Raw genomic sequence first — 18867 nt, forward strand, 5'->3', positions numbered from 1 at the left:
CCCGGTTAGCTGTGTGCCTCTGCACAGGGTCTCCATGCCTGCTCGGGGGTGGGCAGAACCCACAGTGCAGCATGGTCAGGGGCAGAGCCGGGCAGGTGTCCTGGGCTCTGGGGAGTGAGCGGGTGCACAGCACCCTCCGTATGAACGCCGGTGTTGCTGTGTGTGGTGCCAGCTGAACAGGTGCACAGTACCCTCCGTGTGACTTGCCCGTGTTGCTGTGTGTGGTGCCAGCTGGGGGCGTGGAGGGCACATTCTGGTCAGGACGTGGTGATAGCAACGTTACCTCCCCCTGGAGCCCAGAAATAGGCATCTGCAGCCACACTGTGGGGCAGGACCGGGAAGGCCTGTGGATCCTGGGTCTGACGGAAAACAGCACAGGGCCATGTCGCTGGGCAGGCATCCTAAAGTCACCCCCACTGTGGACACCTCCCAGCCCGCTGCCCTCCACACAGGTGGGGTGGGGTGTGGTTTAGGATTGGGGGTCATGTTAAATTTGCTTTCAGACCTGGAAGCTCTGCCCCCTAAGCTCTGGGCAGGGGCTCTTGTTCCCTGAGGACCTGGCGGGGGGGCTACGGATTCCGCCCCTTCTCCCTGTGACGTCAGAGTCCCCACCCAGGGCAGCAGAGGAGCCTAGTCATGGCTTCTCTTTGGTCTCTGGTTCTTCTTCATCTGGACAGAGCACGTGTGTCGACTCTGAGCTTTCCCTCCGAGTAGTCCAAACCCTCTCTCTCTCTAAGGGATGAGGCCCAGCCGGAACGAGCAGCCGCCCTCGCTGTACCTGGCCAGCGTGGACAGTTCTGACGAGAACAGCATCTGGGCCACCGCGGCAGCCGCCCAGCACAGCAGACGGACAGGGCAGACGGCAGCTCAGGGCCAGGTACCGGGGCTTGACAGAATCCAGGCTTTCGATTGTAGAAGCGTGCGCTTCACACGCACCGTTTTAGAGGAACTGACCCTTCAGTACTTACTTGCAAAGCGAAATCACCTGTTTCGTGCAGATACAGCATCAAATGCCTTTTTTATTCAGTGAATTCACATAAGATAAAGCTAACCGTGTTATTATTGGCAGTTCCTGAAATAATAAAGTAAAGAGATCGCTGTCCTGAGGTCAGCACTCCAGTTCCGGGTGTGCCCCCAAATAATGGAAAACAGGGACTCAAAGGCATCTGTGCCCCCGAGTGTGGACCGTGATGCGTGGCTGAACTGGGGAGCAGCCCACGTGTCCACCCTCAGCTGGACCACAAGCGGGTCCACGGGTGCCCTGCCATTCAGCCTGTGAGGAAGGGGGTCTGGCAGCTCTGCGGTCGAAGGATCCCTCCTGGGGAGTGCTCCGCTGCTCCTTGTTTGCGGCGGTATCTCTGGAACCCTTCTCCGTATCTATTCCTCGTACTTACTGTTGCTGCAGCACTTGCCCTCCCTGATGTCCCTCAGTCTGCGCATGAAGGGGTTGGCCTAAACCCCTGCTGGCCAGCAGCGTGCCCTGCAGTGGGGAGCCCCCAGCCTGCCTTGGGGCGGTCTCTGCAGGACCCCAGAGAAAGCCCTCTGAGCCCACCCACCCTCAGACAGGGTTCCTGAACCAGGACTCGCAGACATGCACTGGCCCAGAGCCACCAAGGGTGTTTCAGTGGTCCACTTGGCCGCGGCCGCCTGGGCTTCTGCATTCATGGTTGCCACTTTCTGGGGGACACAATCAGGAGAGCACAAGAGGCTCCGCGGAGGAGCCCCCAGAGGGCTGCAGGGGGAGGGGAGAGGACATGGAGCGCCATCCGTGCCCTGCCCGCCCTGTTGCAGACACTGACTCAGTTTCTCCATGAAAGCGTCAGCGGGGCCACCAGGGCTCCCCTTGACCCCAGGTCTGTCTGTGGTGCATGTCTAAACTGCATCTGTGGGTTCTGTCGCATGCAAGTTGGAGCCCCAGGGGTTCCTGCTAGGACTCCCGTGCATCCACATCTAGGCACCAGGCAGACCCACACCTGCAGCCCAGGCAGGGTCTGGAGCCCCACCCCGTGGGATGCTGTCACCGCACAATTTTTTAAAACCCAAAAATATTTTCCCAGAATACCTCTCCACAAGAAAAAGAAAAGGTTTATTATTGAATAAATATAAAACCAGAATCCAGTGACACCCAGGCAATGGGAGGGAGGCTGGGAGGGGTCCCGCTAGCCTCCAACTTGAGATCCTCCTGCCTCGGCCTCCTAAGTCCCTAGGATTACAAGTGTGCCCACCACCCCCAGCTCTTCCCTTATTATCAACATGGAGAATTAAGCTGCTTATTCTTCCTTCTGCCATTTTGGCAAAAGGCAAAAGGAGATGTGTTGAAGTTCCTTGTGAGAGCCCAAGAAGCCTCCGTGCCCTGGGATTATCTAGAAGGCAGCCAGAGGCTTTGGATACCAGAGGGAAGCCCCCTCCTAGCTGGGAGAGTCTGCCGCAGCCAGGGTCCTGTCGGAAGGCAGCACCAAGCCCCTCACCCCCGCTGACCTTCCGGCACTGGCCTCCCCAGCTAGTCACCTCCCCAGTCCAGCCACCCGCCCTCCTCCAGGGTGCTCAGCAGGCGCGCTCCGGGTGGAGACAAGGCCATCTACCCAGCCGCTCCTGCGGGTATTGATCGCCGCCCTGCAGACGCTGACAGCGGCCGCGCTGGTCTCTGCGTGCAGCGGCACTCAGGCAGGCGAGGGCCACGGCCAGCGCACACCCGGCCTGGACGTTTCCAGCGTCTGCGCCTCTCCCACTCAAAGCCCTCGGTGCCGTGGAGATGAGACTCATCACCTCCCAGCAATGCGCGTGTCCTGTGCCACTTCCCTTTGAAAGCTGGGCTCGAGTGAAGATAATGCAGGGGCGGCGCCTCTGCCTGCGGCAGCCAAAGAAAATTGATTTTCCCTTCTCCATCTGGGAGCTAATAGACTTCGGGTGACTCAGGGTCTGGTGACTCAAGGATGAGGAAGTGGGGCTTTTGGTCATTTTGCCATGTCACCTGGAGTCACTGCTGGCCAGCGAGTGACCCAGGGCTCTTGCTAGCTAATGGCTTTGGTTTGGTCACTGTGTCCTGCTTGATTCACACCTTCCTGTGCCGCTCAGTGTCAGTGGTGACGATAGCTGTGGACAGTAATGACCTGTCAGAGCCCTCAATGTGGCTTCCTCGTTTGCCGGGCTTGGTCACTTCCCTGCGTCTCTGGTGACCTTCCCAGGCCTTGGGGTGGGCAGCCTCGGCTTTCCCTCCCTCTCCTGGGAGTTCAGGGCTCGGAGGTGGTGGGCACAGGGTCCTGCTGCTGGGAGTGGGCTGGCCGGCCCCGATCCTCCAGCTGAGTGAGTGTTGGCCATGGAGCACCTGCTGGGCACCTGGAGAACACGGTTGTGCCTCTCCCAGCCCAGGGCACAGTGTGGGGCTGGGCCAGCAGGACAGCCCGCAGCCCCCAGGTTGAGGGGGCCTGAGCTGTCCACACTGGCTCTGCCTGAGGTCTACAACTCATAGCCTTGAACCCACGTGTGCACAGACTACCCATGTGAGGTCACCTGCCCTGTCCAGGCCCACTCCCCGTGCCCTGCACTCAGCTGTGAGAGGGCTCAGAAGACCCCCAGCCTTCTCAGAGGGCAGCTGGGAGGCAGAGCCAGGGGAGAACTGCCCTGGACTCCCTCGTTTCCGCAGCCCCTGGGGCCAGGCCACAAGCAGGGGCGCGTCTCAGCGTGCACACGCAGCAGCTTGTCTGTGCCCCTCTGACAGAACACAGCAGACTGTGAGGTAAACTGGGCAGACACTTGTCAGCTCTCGGTTCTGGGACTGGGAAGTCTGACAGGGACACCTCTATGTATCCTGCAGTGCACATGGGCTTTCGGGGACACCTTTGACCCCTAGGCAACCGTACAGCAGTAACCGAGCGCAGCCTTGCCTAAGGCAGGCGTGCAGGAGAGCCTGGGATCCCGTGTCTGAGGGGGCGGCGCAGGTGCAGAGCCGGTGGGCTCAGCTGCCCTTCAGGCCTCGGTGCCCCCCTGGCAGCACCCCACGTTGCAGCTGGACACCTGTCATGGGCTGGGCTCTCCAGGCGTCCCGTCAGGACAGACGTTTCCCTCCCTAGTTTAGAGATGAGGAGCCAAGCCGGGCTCTCAGGAAGCACTCACCCCCACTGGCCACGGAGCCCAGGGACGGCATGGGTTTGGGGCAGAGCTGCTCCTCCCTCAGGAAGCTTCCACGAAGGCTCCGTGGCCCCCAGAGCCACAGGGCCCACCCCAGCCCCCCAGCCCCCACCTGCCCACAGGCTCCTGTTGGATGCTGGCCCAGGTACCCTCAGGCTCCAGCTCTGTCTCCTGGTGGACACTGTCCATCTGTCCCTCACCTCCTCTGCCCTCTTCCTGCTCAACTCCTTCCTCCTCCTGCTGACCCAGGACTGTGGTCCCTCGGTCCACCCATTCCCGTGGCCTGCAGGAGGCCTCTCTTGCTCCACTCTGGTAGGTGCCTCCTCACTTTGTCCTCCTCCTCACACAAATCCCTGGGCAGGGTCAGGTGGACCTGATGTTGTGGATGAGCCCAGGGCTGCAGAGGGGCCTGCCCCATGGCTCACAGGACCTCCCTGCTGGGCCCCTGACAGCCAGTGAGGTGCCTGACACTGGGGGAGCAGGCCCCTGAGCATCATGAGGGTGCTGGATGCAGGTGACTGACGTCCTGGCTTGCAGAGGACCTGAGGGGGACAAGGGACTTCTGGTGCTCACACCTGGAAATCCCTAGCTGACGAGGATGTGACGGTCACCCTGACCATATCCTGTCAGGTGCGTCAGGCAGTGCACTGTGCGCATGGGTGTGTGCGGAGGTCGGAGGCCCGTGTGTACCTCGGCTCTGTGGAGACAAGGTGGAGGCGATACCTGCCTCTCTCGGGTATCCATGGATGTCCCCCTCCACCAGCGGCCTGCCGTTGCTCATGGGCCTGAAGCTGCTCATTCCCTGTAGCCTGAAAAAAGTCTTGTTCTGAGAGGACCCAGCAGAGCTTGCAGGCCACCTGTCACCCAGGTCCTGTCCCACATGTTCTCTGAGGAGACTGGGCTCCTGAGCCTCCTCAGAACAGGGAATCATGGAAGAGACCCAGACAAGACCCGCCACAGTGCCATCTACTCAGCCTCCTGGTGTCCCTGTGAGGCCCCGGCAGTGAGGCTTCTCCATCTGTCTTAATAGGCTTCGTTCAAACAGAAAATCAAATGTCGTGAGCAACATCCTCCGCTGCCCAGGAGAGTGGGCCAGGAGGGATCGATGCCGCCTGGGGCACGGGCGCCGGGACGGCTTCCTGGTGGAGAGGCCTGTCCCTCCTTGGGGCGCTCAGTGACTCACTCCTGAAGGAGGGAGGCAGTGAGGAGGAAGTGCCGAGATTCTCCTGGGGGCAAAGCGGTGGAAATGTGGGTGGGCGGGTGGGGTGGGGAGTGAGCCAGGGGAGGAAGGCACTCGGCGGCCCTGCTACTGACGGGGTGTGTGAACCTGAGGCCTAGAGAGAGCCGCGACTTTGGGGAGCTGCTGTAGGCCGGCCCTGGCTCCTGCCCAGTGTGCACCCTTCTGGAGTGAGGCTCCCGTCAGGGAGGAGGAAATAAGCAACCCAACGGGGAGCCGAGGGCCAGATGCCAAGGAGGCCAGAGAGAAGCAGAGCGAGGCCAGAGAGGCTGGAGCAGGGTGCCATCCTGAGTGGAGTGTGGAGGCACCCCGCCAAGAGGTGGGGCTGCCCCCGTCAGAGGAGGCTCGAGGCTGCTGGGCGGCCATGGGCACAGAGTGCTCTGGCCACAGAGAGCAGCCCAAGGCAGGGGACTGGGATGGGGTGAGGCTGGGCAGAGAGGCCTCTTGGTCCATTTTCTGTTGCTCTCACAACAGACTCAAAACTGGTGATAAAAGAGATGTGTTCCCCAAGGTCCTGGGCTGGAGTACCCCAGAGCAAGGCGCTGGCACTGGGGACGGCCTCCTCACCTCCTCCCATCATGGCAGGTGGCTCTCACAGCTGGGCAGAGAAACATGCCAGCTCAGGCTCTTCTTACTAAGCCACCAGTGCCGTCTTGGGAGCCCCCATGACCTCTTTGATCCTAATTCCCTCCCAGAGGCCCCACCTCCAACACCAGCTGGGACTGAATTCCTAGGATGTAAGCTCTGAAGCCATCACAGAGCAGACCACGAGAGCTGAGGTAAAGGACGGTTTGGGCTCCAAGGCCATCTTCCAGCCTCTGCCTGTGACTCTGGAGAGAGGGGAGGTTGGGCGCAGGAGAGCCAGCTGAGGGATCTCGCCAGGTCTGTGAACAGACTGGGGTGCCAGGTGGAAACAGGCAGGCCAGGTAGGAGGCTGGGATTAACAGGCAAGAGAAGGTGCAGTGGAACCCAGCAGGGCAACGGTCCCCCATGCAGGGCAGCGGATCCCCCGTGCAGGGCAGCGGATGCCTCGTGCAGGGAAACGGATCCCCTGTGCAGGGCAGCGGATGCCTCATACATGGCAACGGATCCCTCGTGAAGGGCCACGGATCCCTCGTGCAGGGCAGCGGATCCCTCATGCAGGGCAGCGGATCCCTCGTGCAGGGCAGCGGATCCCTCGTGCAGGGCAGCGGATCCCTCGGGCCGGCAGAGCCAACAGAAATGGGTGTTGGATGAGAACAAGGGGGGTCCAGGGTGACTCCCGGAGCTTCCGCCTGAGCAAACCTTAAAGGACGCAGTGGCCCTCTATGAAGACGGAGGCACATTCCAGTCACCTCACCGAGTGTGGGGTCATGTTCACTGTCAAAGGTCATTGAGACAGTTTTGCCATTTTTGTGCCTTTATCACGTAACTCTGATACCTTCTTGGAACGGACACGTGGACCCCTCCCTGGAAAGCTCACCCTCAGCAGCAGCAGAACCTGCCCTAGGCCCCCACTGCCCCAGGTGAGGCACCAGCGGAGCACACACTCCTTCACGCTCACACATCACACTGCCTTTGTGTGACCAGGAGCAACGGGGAGGAGACGTCACAGAGGTGACGTTCCACAAATAGCCGGCGTGAAGAGAGCGCAGGCCCTGGACTGGACTCTTCCCTGAGAGTCAGCGGGGAAAGATACTCAGGACTCCTAGCCCCTGCCTCCCACCCACGGAAAAAGCTCGGATCCACCAAGTGAGCGCCAGGCAGCCCTGGGCAGGAGCACAGTCAGTGTTAGTTCTCCCTTCCAACCTCTTTATGGGCCAACTCCAGTTACAGTCCTAATGCCACTTATAAAAGTCAAGGCTGAAATTGCCAGCGTTGAAAAGCATTTCAGGCTGCAGAGAATAACTGAAGTCTAGATTCAGACTGGCCCACGGTGCTTGGGCCAGCTCCGAGCTTCTCGCTAACCCACCCAGCATTCAGAGACATTCTGGATTCTAGAAATGACACCTAAGTTGAGGAAACAGGTTCCCTAGGCTGGCCAGCCTCCCTGCCTCTGAATTCAAGCAGGGTCCCTTGTGAAGGACGGGGCCTGCCCTGAAAGGACGCCCCACTGCCGGGTCTCCAACCACAGCCCCCCAGTCTCCTGAAACTCACAGCCTCACTGTCCGCGGCAGCCCTTGGGGAGTCTGGGAGCCTGTTTTCTACTGAGAGGTGACATGGGAGTGTGGCACAGCGCCTCCGCCTGTCCCTGGACCTCGCAGACTCACCATATGGGAGACCTGAATGTTCTTGTGGACAAGCAAGTCCAGGACAGAGCCCAGCAGCCCAGGATGAGGGCCCTGGGATTCACGGCCTGCGTGTCTCAGTCAACACTGGAGACGGGGAGAACCCCGGGCCTGGGTCCCTCCCCAGCCTCAGCCCCGCTGCAAGGTGTGAACAGCCCAGGGCGGTGGTGATGGCTAGTGGCTCAGCTCCAGGGCTGGGGAAATGGCAGGCCTGGGCCCTTTGGGGAGGCAGAGGGGAAAGCTCCCATCTTGCCCGAGCAGGTCAGCCCCAAACAAGAAGGCACAGCTCCACCAGGGAGCGCCTGCAGGACGCGGTGCAAGTGGGCTCCGCCAGCCTCGAGGTCAGGCCGCTCATGAGGACCTCCAGGAGGCGCTGCGGGGCCAAGTCCTCAGGCACAGGGAGGGCAGTGGTGGCTGCTGGGGCCGGGGGAGGGCTGGGGAGGGCTGCGGAGCTCGTGTTGATGGGGACAGTCTCAGGGAAGATTAGGGACCTGTGGGCAGGTGACGGAGATGGCTGCACAGTGGTAGGAAGGTATTGGTGACACAGAGCCATAGACTTAAAATGGTGAAGATGGTAAATTTCATAAATGTTTTGCCTCAATTAAAAACAGCGTTTAAGGGAAGGGAGGGAAGAGGAAATGGCAAGTCCTGAATGGCCATGGGTCATGGTGTCACCTCAGGCCTGGGGACAGGTTCCCTAGAGAAGGGACCTCAGCTCCAACAGGGGCCTGGGCGTGTTGGGCCAGCCCAGCTCCCAGGCCGCTGAGCGCCACTCGCCTGTTCCGTCAGGGTCCGGCTGCCGGAGCAGGCGCAGACGCCGACAGAGAGGAGGAGGCCCTGAGGAGGAAGCTGGAGGACCTGACCAGAAACATCAGTGACCAGGGCACCTCGTCCGAGGAGGAGCAGGTCAGGGAAGAAGAGACCCAGCCGGATGTGGCCCCCCCCAGCAGGGCCCTCCCCAGGCCGGGCCCAGAGGTGAGGCCTCCCCAGCAGTCTCTGTAGGGTACAGCAGAGGCAGGAGCATGGTGGACAGTCCCTGCTGGCCAGTGGTGTGTGACTAAGCCATGGGCTCTCCCCAGGTCAGGCAGCCAACCATGGAGGGTCACCAGAGGCCCTTGATAAGAGCAGAATGGAGTGACCCATTCTGGGGACCTGGAGACCGCCGCACCCGGGGAGTTCAGAGGAAACAGGGTCCTGTGGTCCCTCCTGACGGAGGCCAGCCCTTCTCTTCCTAGGTGTGCACAGCCACCGATGCCCAGGAAAAGGGCCCCGGGGGCCCCGTGCAGCCCGGCTGGACGACGGATGAGGAGCTGTCGGAGCTGGAGGACAGAGTGGCCGTGGCAGCTGCCCAAGTTCAGCACACGGAGAGCGAGGTAGTCCACCTGCGGGGAGGGCAGCTCCCAGACAGACAGGGACCCAGGGCTGGGCCAGCCTGTGGGCTCGGAGACCCCGGCAGTCCACCCAGAGGCTACTGGAGACCCTGCCCGCTGGGGAGGGCAGAATGAGGTCTCCCACCCACCCCTGTCCCTGGCCTAGGCCTGGGGGATGGGCAGGGGGACTTTCAGCCCCGAGGAACCATGTGGATGCCCACAGCTCCCTTCCTGCACGTGGGCTGGACACAAGCTGAGAAGTTAGGACAGCCGGGCGCAGGATGGGCCTCAGCCCAGGGCCACCTGGGGCTGAACTGTGGCTGCGGAGCTTGAGGTGAGGGACATACCAAAGGCCAGAACCAACACAAGAGCCCCCAGGGACAGTCCTGGGCAGGTGGGCACTGCCCTCCCCTCCCCCGGAGCCCTCCACCCAGACCTCAGGGACAGCCTGTGGCCCTGGCCCTTCAGCAAGCACCTGAGGAAGACAGGCTGTCCCCCAGCCCAATCACGGGGCAGGGACCGGGTGGGGTCAGGACTGTGCGGCCATTAAGTCCCTCCTAGAATGTGGCAGGTGTGGGACAGGCCCGGGGACACAGCCAGCCGGGCCTTCGTGGAACCCGTGTCTCTGGTGGGGGGACATAGAGCTACGAAGACATCAAGCAAGGCTGAGCCCACAGGGTGCCTGGAGCGGGGCTGTGAGTGGAGGCCAGAGAGGGACGCCCGGAGGAGGGGGAGTCCAGGCAGCGGGAACGGCGTGTGCCAGGGACGGCGTGTGCCAGGGATAGCGTGTGCCAGGGCCCAGCCGGGGTTGAGAGGGGTACGTTCAGGGATCAGCCCAAAAACCCAAACCAAAGCAGCAATGAGGGGCAGGGAGGCAGGTCTGGAGGAAGGTGGACAGCAGAGGCCTGGAGGCCACAGAGCAGACTGCAGGGAGGGGCTGGGCGTAGCTCGGGCCAGAGCCCAAGGTCACTCTCACAAGGCCCTGGGTTTGACCCCACCCCTAAAAAGGAAAAGAGGCAAGAAAGTTACACCTGGGGGGACACTGGGGGGCTCTGAATGGCGCGGGGTGACAGCTTGCTGTCTGTCAGAGGGGAGGCCCAGGAGGGCAGGGGCGGTCTAGCGTCACGTCTGCATTGGCCAGAGCTGCCCGTACCCGAGTGTGCCCGTGCCTGCAGGAGCCAGGCCTCCTGCAACACCCCAGGAAATCCACAGAGCCTCTCCACCGGCCTGGGCGCCCCACAAGAGCACGCCTCCCACACCCTCGAGGGGCCCTCAGGCCGTGCGTTTGACTGGGCGCCAGTCTCCAGGGGAGGCCACTGTGGTTGGTTCTACTTATGAGCTGGGGACAGCTGCTCTCCCTGACCGTGACTCTGGGAGGGGGCATCGCAGTGGTGCCTGTCTGGCCGTCTAGTCGTCTGTCTGCTCTTGTCCAGGTGTCAGACATCGAGGCCAGGATCGCAGCCCTGAGGGCCGCGGGGCTCACGGTGAAACCCTCGGGAAAGCCCCGGAGGAGGTCAAACCTGCCGGTGAGTGGAGGGTCCGGGCCTCCCGGGAGCACAGTGCCGCCTCCTCCTCCAGCCAGTCTATGTCTCAACAGCCAGGCCCCGTGTTGGCCTCCATCTGAGGCTGTTTTCACATTTTCTGTTATTCTCCCTTATGCAGGGACCCCAGCAGCTTGGGAGGCTGAGGCAGGAGGATCACAGGTTCAAATCCAGTCTCAGCAAAAGCCAGATGCTAAGCAACTCAGAGAGACCCTGTCTCTAAATAAAATACAAAATAGGGCTGGGGACGGGGCTCAGTGGTCGAGTGCCCCTGAGCTCAATCCCCAGTTCCCCTGGAAAAAAAAACTAGAAGCCTCGATGACAAAACCTTGAGTTGGAGAGTGTGATGAATGCCCATTTTAAGATGGGGGGGAGATGGGGGTGAAGGGACCTGCCCTCTATCAGGATCTGAACCCGGCACCCTCCTCCCAGCCCAGTTAGGAGGCTTCCTGCAGAACTCTGCTGGGGAGAAAATTTGGCACAAGGATGAAAGATGCTTTTAAAGGAACTCCCAAGGGGGTTTCCAGGTCCATGCAGGATGCCCAGGGAGCTCTGCAAGAAATGTTTACGTGCAGCATATCCCACGCAACTCGGGACACGCTTCTTACCGAGAGCATTCACTGCTGATCTTGAATTGCGAGTTAGCTGGGCGTCCTGATTTTAACTACTAAGTCCAGCAGCACTCACCCCAGAAACATGGAGCAGTATGTGTGGGGACAGAAGGGCTCGCCCCACATTCTTGACCAAGCACAGAGAGCATCCAGCCTGCGTCCGACTGGCCGCCCCGACTCTTGCCCGTGGCCTGCTGCTCAGCGGGGCCGTAACAGCCTGAAGTTTCTTCCTTGCCCTTCAGATATTTCTTCCTCGAGTTGCTGGGAAACTTGGCAGGAGTCCAGAGGACCCGAGTGCAGACCCTGGGAACCAGGGCAAGGTGCGTCTCTGACCCCCACCCAGGCTGGACAGGGCAAGAGCTCGGGAACCGCTGCAGAGTGTGGGGTGAGGGGCTCCTACGCACCCGAGAACAGCTCCGCGGGCGGCTCCTCCCAGGCGCCACGGGCAGGATTTGTGTAGGAGTGTCTGTTGGGGACACCCAGTTGGGCAGTGGAGAAGAGGCCACAGAGGGACAGAGTCCAGCCTTTGACATCTGGCAAACCCCATGTGGACTCTTTGGCTCAGTCCTTCAAGGAGCTTCATGGACACAGGCCTCCCCTGCAGGTATCCTGAGTGGGATAACAGGAGCCTGGGTCCCTCCATACCCACCAGCCATGAGCCAGGGGTGCCCGGGGCAGCCCACACCCAGGCCCCCGTGCCCCTCCCTGCCCAGGCTCTGAGGGTTCAGGGGCCTCATGACCTTCTTCCTGGACACCCAGGAAGTGTCCCCGGGATGTGGGGGCCTGGACCCTGGGGAAGGAGGCCACAGGGCTCTCTCTTCACCCCTAGGGAGGTGGAGACTGGATTTCTTAGCACATTGAACAGAGGCGGCCCTCTGGAAAGAGGGAGAGAGGGTGTGGGACCAGCAGCCACGGGGAGCCGGGAGATGTGTCAGGCACAGTTAAATATCCACGGCTCCACTTTACAGAGGAGGAGACTGAGGTTCACAGAGGTTGAGTCCAGGTCACATGCGGTAAGGTCACACTGAGATTTGAGCCCAGTCCTCGGGCTGGACCCTGTGCTCTTTCCACCACTGCTGAGAACTGAGTGTCTCCTGGAGTCGGGCATTCGGTGCTTGACCTACGGGACATGCTCTCTGATATGACAGAAGTTCAGATACCGCCACGGCACAGAAGACAGCTGACTTGGTGAAGTCACAGTCCAGAGAGCATTAAATCCCAGACTAGCTGGCAGAGCCCCTGCCCATCACACCTGGTGACGCCCACAGCCGCTCTCTTTCTTCCAGGTGACAGGGGTGTCCTGCCTTCCCAGGAGGGCCTCTTCCCTCAGATCTCCAGGTAAGAGTGCCTCACCGTGGCCTCTCGTGGCCTGGGACCGGCTCAGGGGAGGGAAGTGGCCAGTCGGGCTGGGTGTGCTTCTCTGAAACCTGTGGCTCAGTCTTGCGCCCGATGCTGCTCTGCCACTCGGGCCCACGGCCCTGGTGTCCCAGGTGGTTGGAACCACTGCCAGGAGCTGGCGGAGGTGCCGTGGGTGGTGACAGAGCCTCTGGTGCTTCCGTGCGGGCGGCATTTGGCCCTCCTTGAACTCTCGTGGAGCCAAGGACATTGGCTTTGTCCTGGATGGGTGGGTGGGGCCCGGGGCCCTCTGTTCCGGCCAGGCGTGCGCTCCACTCACCTCAAAGCCTAGCCACAGCTCACAGAAGCAGGCGGCTCCCCCGAGGTTGGAGGCTACCCTCGGCCACAGCCCTGCTCCTCGCACACAGGGCTCCCCACGCCCCTCCTCAGCTCCCGAACAGCCCTTGGACTGCCCAGCGCAGCCCTGAGGGGTCTGCCCACACTTGGGAGCCCAGCCAGCCTCCTGTGGGGCCGTGATACTCTCTCCTTCACAGGGGACAGTGTCCTGGAGTCCACAGGGCCCCTGAGAGCATGGCCTCCACCCCGCCCCTGCCCCCCCCCCAGCACTGGCACATCCGCCGCGTCCCACCCTCGCCGTGGTCACATGGCCTCGGCACAGCTCCCTCTGTCTGAGCTCCTAGCACAGCTAGCTCATCCAGAGAGGGCCTGAGGCCCCCTGTCTCAGGGCCACCAGCCAGGGGGACTTTGGCAGGGAGGTGACTCCAAGGAGCTACCACTGGGGCCCCTGGAGTGCTGTAGGCTGACCTTCGAGGTGAGTGTCCAGCCTGTCCCATGGACGGGCATCCAGATGGAGGCTCATGCTTGCCGCCAGAGAGCAGGGACTCCCCTGGAGTCTCTGTGACTGGCTTTGTGCGGGGACAACCGTGGTCTGTTAAGGCCTCTCGTAGGGCTCAGCGGCTTCCAGAGCACACAGCGGTGCTGGGACACCAGCTCTAGGCAGGAGACAGAGAGGGCCTGCTGTGGCATGTCCCTGAACACGGCGTCCAGAAGAGACGCCCCTTGGCTCCAGGGAGCCCTGTGTCCTGGCCTGCTCTGCTCCTCATGGACACCTGCTCGGGTCAGCAGGTGCCCCCTGACATGCAGGAGTTCACGGGGCTGGCTCTGCCCCCGCCCAAAGCAAATGCTGGCTGGGATTGAGGCCAGGGCCCAGCTCCACACTGTGGCCCTGAGCAGAGACCCCTGCCCTGAGGCCAGAGTCCCAGGACCTCACAGGCCTGCTGCCCGTCACAGATAAAAAGGGAAAGGAGGACCAGGACCCATACAAGCACTCCTGGGGCCACAGCCGGGTTGGGGTCAGTGCTGGCTCCAGAGCAGAGAGGAAACATCCCGACTGTTGATTTGCACAACTGCCAAAATGCTTCATTAAAAATGTTTCACGCCGTGGAACTTCCCAGAAGGAGCTGTGTCCACTTTGGGTGCTTTTGAATTTTCTCAGGTGGCAGAGCCCTTGTTCAGGGTGGGGTTGTGATTCACCAAATGCTTCCCTTTTCTGTTTTCCCCAAAGGCAAGGACGATGAGTCTTTTGATCGGAAATCCACGTACCGCGGCTCTCTGACCCAGAGAAACCCCAACGGGAGGAAAGGCACGGCCAACCACCTCTTCGCGGTAAGTTCTTCTCTCACTCTCTGAGGAGATTTAAAAGTCTTGCCAGATTGACACGTTAGTATGAAGTCTTCAGAGAGAGGGAAATTGGAAGGAACTGATAAAATTCAAAACAGAGAGCAGGGTGCCCACCTGTGATCCCAGCCACGCAGGAGGCTGAGGCAGGAGGATCACAAGTTCAAGGTCAGCCTCAGCAATGTAGCAAGACCCTGTCTCAAAAAATAAAAAGGCTGGGGGTGCAGCTCTGCGGCAGAGCACCCCGGGGTTCAATCCCCAGTATTAAAAGAAGAGAACCAGAACAAAAGGTAAAATCTGCAAAAGGAAATTGGAGACATTTCTTAAAGATGCAGTGTCCTGAGAGGAAGAAACGCTCAAACAGGCAGTGTCACCGAGTGACCACTGTGTCCCTGGGGGAGGGAGGGGGGAGGGGGAAAGACAGAGGGAGAGAAAGGGGCGGGCTCTACTTCAGGAAGGCCCGCTATGAGGTGGTGGGGTCCCTCCTGGGGGACCCTGGGGCCCACCCAGTGCCACGGGGCCTCCTCAGCTGCATCAGGCGTGAGGTGTTGGGGTCGAAGGCTATTCCCAGACTTTTGGGGTGTTCGCTTCCTGGGCTCCTCCTGAACCCCAGATGTGCACATGTCAGGAAGAGGGCTCACCAGATGACACCCAGGAACCCTCGAGAGTCGGGCTCAGGCCTTGAGAACTGAGCAGGGCCCCAGGAACCCCCTTAATGACCTAAGGAGCTCCCACCAGGCCCCACCTCCTAAAGGCACCACTCACCACTGCCCCATGGGACCATGCTCCAGTGTGTAAACCTGGGGACACGTCAGGTCCAGGCCTCGGCACCCGGCTGCCCTCAGCTCCCGCCCACGTCTCACCAGCTCAGCCTGCTGGCCACCACTCACCCCCCACAGCCACTTCAACTTGACACCAGTTACAAGGGCTTGAGAGAGGGTCCCCTGACCCGGTCTTTCCAGAAGTGCCCAAGGGGACTGGGGAAGCAGCTCAAAGGCAGAGCCCTTGCCTAGTGATGCTCGAGGCCCTGGGTCCGGTCCCCAGCACCCAAGGAAGGAAGGGGAGAGGAAGGGGCAGGAGGAAGGAGCCATCCAGGGAAGATGGAGCTCCCGTTGCTCTTCTTTCAAAAAGCTGCCTGGGAATTCTCAGAGCAGTTCTTGAAAATGAGGCTGAACCTGCCGTGTCTGCAGGGGGAGGTGTCCTGCCTGGGAGGTCCTCTGCCTGCGGCCCCGTCCCTTCCCACAGCGGCCCGTGGCAGGTGCTGTGCTCCATGGCTGGTCTCAGTGTGCCAGTCAGAGCTGCCCTGAGGCCGGCCCGTGGACTGGACTCAGAGCCTACCCAGTGGGCACTTAGCTGAATGCCACCATTGTAGCTCCTACGCCTGCTCCATTCCTAACCAGTGTGCCCGGAGGGGCTCAGGCGTGCCTGCCGCAGCCCAGGCTTTTCTCTGCTTCTCCAGAGAGCTCTGCTCGGGCCTTCAGCTTGAGTTCTGCAGACTTCTGCATAAAATGCCACCCAGTGAGGATACTTTCAGGGCATATTTCAAATCCCTTTCCCAAAGTGATGGCAGGAGGGGACAGAGGCAGAAACCACAAACAGCAGAGAGGGGCCAAGCTGGCCAAGGGCAGCCTGATGAGGCAGGACAGTATGACCCTCCCTGGGTGAGCATGCTCATGTGTAGCCTGAATGTGTGCGCATACCCAGTGTGGGCACCTGTAGGCACGCCCAGGAACATGCCCGTGCACATCCCTGAACGTCCGAAACAGTGCACTGTATTCATGTTTCTCTGCACATGCCTGCGGACCTGCCACTTGCCTGTGCGTGTGCCTGCGGACCTGTCACTTGCCTGTGCGCGTGCCTGAGGACCTGCCACTTGCCTGTGCGCGTGCCTGAGAACCTGTCACTTGCCTGTGCGTGTGCCTGAGGACCTGCCACTTGCCTGTGCGTGTGCCTGAGGACCTGTCACTTGCCTGCGGACCTGCCACTTGCCTGTGCATGTGCCTGTGTGCTGCTGGGTGCGTACTAGTGCCTGGGGTCTGCGTACACACTCAGGTGTGCATGTGTGTTTGTGCTCTTCAGAAACCCGTGATGGCCCACCAGCCCTGACAGGAAGGGCCCTGGGCCCAGGACAGAGCCACAAGGCAAGGCCCCTGGGCCTCCACACAGCCGCTGTGTCCTCCACGGGCTCTGGGCTTCCCGCTGCACACAGTCCCACCCAGAGAGAGAAATGAGAAGAAACATGGGTCAAGGCAGCCTCTGACCCGTGATTCACAGCAGAGAGGATGTGACTGTCCTCCAGGACAAGGTCGTCCACCTGGAAGGACACCCGGAAGCCCTTTTCCACGCCACCCTGTCCGTTTCCCTCTTGGGTTATGGTGCTGCTTTCGTGAATGGAGCAGGGGACAGGCCATCCGGTGAGGGCGCAGCCAGACGTGTGTTCCTGAGTGCATGGAGCAAGGACAGAGGACACGTGTCTGCATGGTGCCTGAAAACCAGGCGTCAGGACGAGTGACCGAATGCCACCCACTGAATGTCGAGGTGACCCCCACCCACAGGCCCGTCTGCAGGTCCCTGTGGTCCACAGACAGAAGCCGTTAGGCTGCTCGCCACAGGACGCTGTCCTGAAGTTGCTGCCCTCAGGCATCACCCCGGGCTTTGGGGGGACTTCCCTTTCTAGACAACTCACCCTTCAAACCCAGCTTCCACTCCCAACGTGAGCCTTGTCACTTTCCTCAAGAACTCAGATTTCTGCAACATCTGCGTCAGAGATGGCCTGTGCTAACAGTGTCCCTCGCGCCTGGCCCTTCCACCACTACACCTGGCCAGGGTCAGGTGCCCAGTTTCTTCTTCCCCATCAGATGGTAGAGCACCCTTCTAGGGGCCCAGAAGAACCCCATGTTTAGGACACACATGAGCCAAAGCCAGGAACACCGGTTTCCCCCAGGAACAAGGGTGCTCGGTCCACTCAGAAACATGCTCACGGGGCCCACGTCCACTTGCCGTGGTCACCACGACAGAGCACGTCCTGCTGGGCAGAGTATACTCAGTTGTTCCCTAGGTCAGGAGGCCGGAAGTCCCAGCACAGTGTGGGCGGGGTTGGCTCCCTCCCAAGTTCCCAGCATGATCCATTCCGGCTCCTTCCGACTTCTGGGGGTCCCAGCCGGGCCGCAGCCCTCAGCCTCACCTCCACCCTCACACCCCCTTTTCCTGTGTCTGTCTGTCCACCCCCTTCTTAGAAGGCCACCAGTCCTGGGCTGCAGGGCCCACCTTAATCCAGGATGCCTTCCTTAACGAGTCACATTTGCAAGACCCTATTTCCACATAAGGTCATATCCTGAGGTCCCATGTGAACACCAACTGGAGGGGGTGACCTCTGCAGGGCACCATTATTGCCACCATGTACCACAAGGAGGGTGAGAGCTCAAAGATCTCAAGGCTGAGCACCACGCTGGGAGGAGAACCTCAAGAACTGGCCGGGGCCCCTCCCGGAGCCCCTCCCACCTGGGGCTCTGCATGGCAAGGAGCCCAGGTGACATAGAGGGTGGAGGCACAGAGCTTCCTCCGGCCTCGGGAAGCGCAGGGGCCTGGCCATGCCCTCACATGCCTCCACCCTCGCTGTGCCCTCTCTTTCCCTCTTGACGGCAGCCACCCCTCAGACTTGCAGCAGGGCCCCCCGCTCCTCCGTCCCAGCTCTCTGCGACTGCCCCAGCCCTGCAGCCACAGCCCCCTGTTCCCGACACCCCAGAAAATGCACAGGGCGGGGCTGGGGATGTGGCTCAAGTGGTAGCGCACTCGCCTGGCATGCGTGTAGCCCGGGTTCGATCCTCAGCACCTCATACAAAGATGTTGTGTCCGCCAAATACTGAAAAATAAATATTTTAAAAAAATTCTCTCCTTCTTTCTCACTCTCTCTCACTTTCTTAAAAAAAAAAAAAAGAAAAGAAAAAGAAAATGCACAGGGCCAGCTTCATCCTTGGTGTGGCCAACCTAGAGGTGGCCCATGCCAGACGAAGGGACTCTGCTGGGCCCAGCAGGGGCAGCAGGCCATGTTGGCCTACTTGGGTGTTCTGATGACCCCACATTGAGTTCTGCTCTTCTCCCATTTCACCAAAGGGGTTTCAGAAGCAGGACTACGGGCCCTCTGTGGGGCATGAGGTCCTGCCAGGTAGTACACACACCTGTTACGAAGAACTTGCCAGCAAGAGATGCGCCCAGGGGCCACATCCAGCTCTCAGTCCTGCCACGCCAGTCCCTGGTACACTGCCCCTGAGACCAGAGGCCACAGTACAGGTACAACGTCTCCCTGGCCCATGGCACGGGAAGCTCGCCCACCCCTAATGGAGGTGCCAAGAAACCTTACAGGTGGTGGGAGAGTCGCCCAGACCAGCCAAGGAAGGAGCTGCAGGGGCTCTGGAGGGTCTGTCCTCTGCAAGGCCGCCTTGCCCTCTGACCCCGCAGTCCTGCCCCCAGGGCTCCTCCCTTGCCTCCCGCATTCCTCCTCTGGGTCCTTCACAGATCCTCCCTCTGTCCCAGTCCTCTCCTCGCCTGCGTCCAGGCTGTCCCAGTCCATGGCCGAGACCTCCGTAAAGAGCTTTAGACCCACAGAGTGGCCCACGGCTGTCCCTCAGGCCCCAGACACCTGACCTCACCTGGGGCATCATGACCGTGTCCCGAAAGCTC

The 18867-nt window shown here is 60.9% G+C and overlaps 1 protein-coding gene across 2 annotated transcripts in view; it reads left to right on the plus strand.

Annotated features, from left to right (window-relative positions):
* Mlph (melanophilin) overlaps positions 1-18077 on the plus strand; it is a 44959-nt gene extending 26882 nt beyond the window's left edge. For both annotated transcript variants that reach the window (XM_005326478.5, XM_078018296.1), the window contains exons 8-15: positions 738-877; positions 8422-8607; positions 8868-9005; positions 10436-10528; positions 11397-11474; positions 12441-12492; positions 14075-14175; positions 16267-18077. In XM_005326478.5, the coding sequence (XP_005326535.2) occupies positions 738-877; positions 8422-8607; positions 8868-9005; positions 10436-10528; positions 11397-11474; positions 12441-12492; positions 14075-14175; positions 16267-16293 (815 nt within the window). In that variant the 3' untranslated portion in view covers positions 16294-18077. The remainder of the gene's footprint in view (positions 1-737; positions 878-8421; positions 8608-8867; positions 9006-10435; positions 10529-11396; positions 11475-12440; positions 12493-14074; positions 14176-16266) is intronic.
* The last annotated feature ends 790 nt before the right edge of the window (positions 18078-18867 follow it).

The sequence above is a fragment of the Ictidomys tridecemlineatus genome, chromosome 7, assembly GCF_052094955.1.
Source record: "Ictidomys tridecemlineatus isolate mIctTri1 chromosome 7, mIctTri1.hap1, whole genome shotgun sequence".
NCBI lineage: Eukaryota > Metazoa > Chordata > Mammalia > Rodentia > Sciuridae > Ictidomys > Ictidomys tridecemlineatus.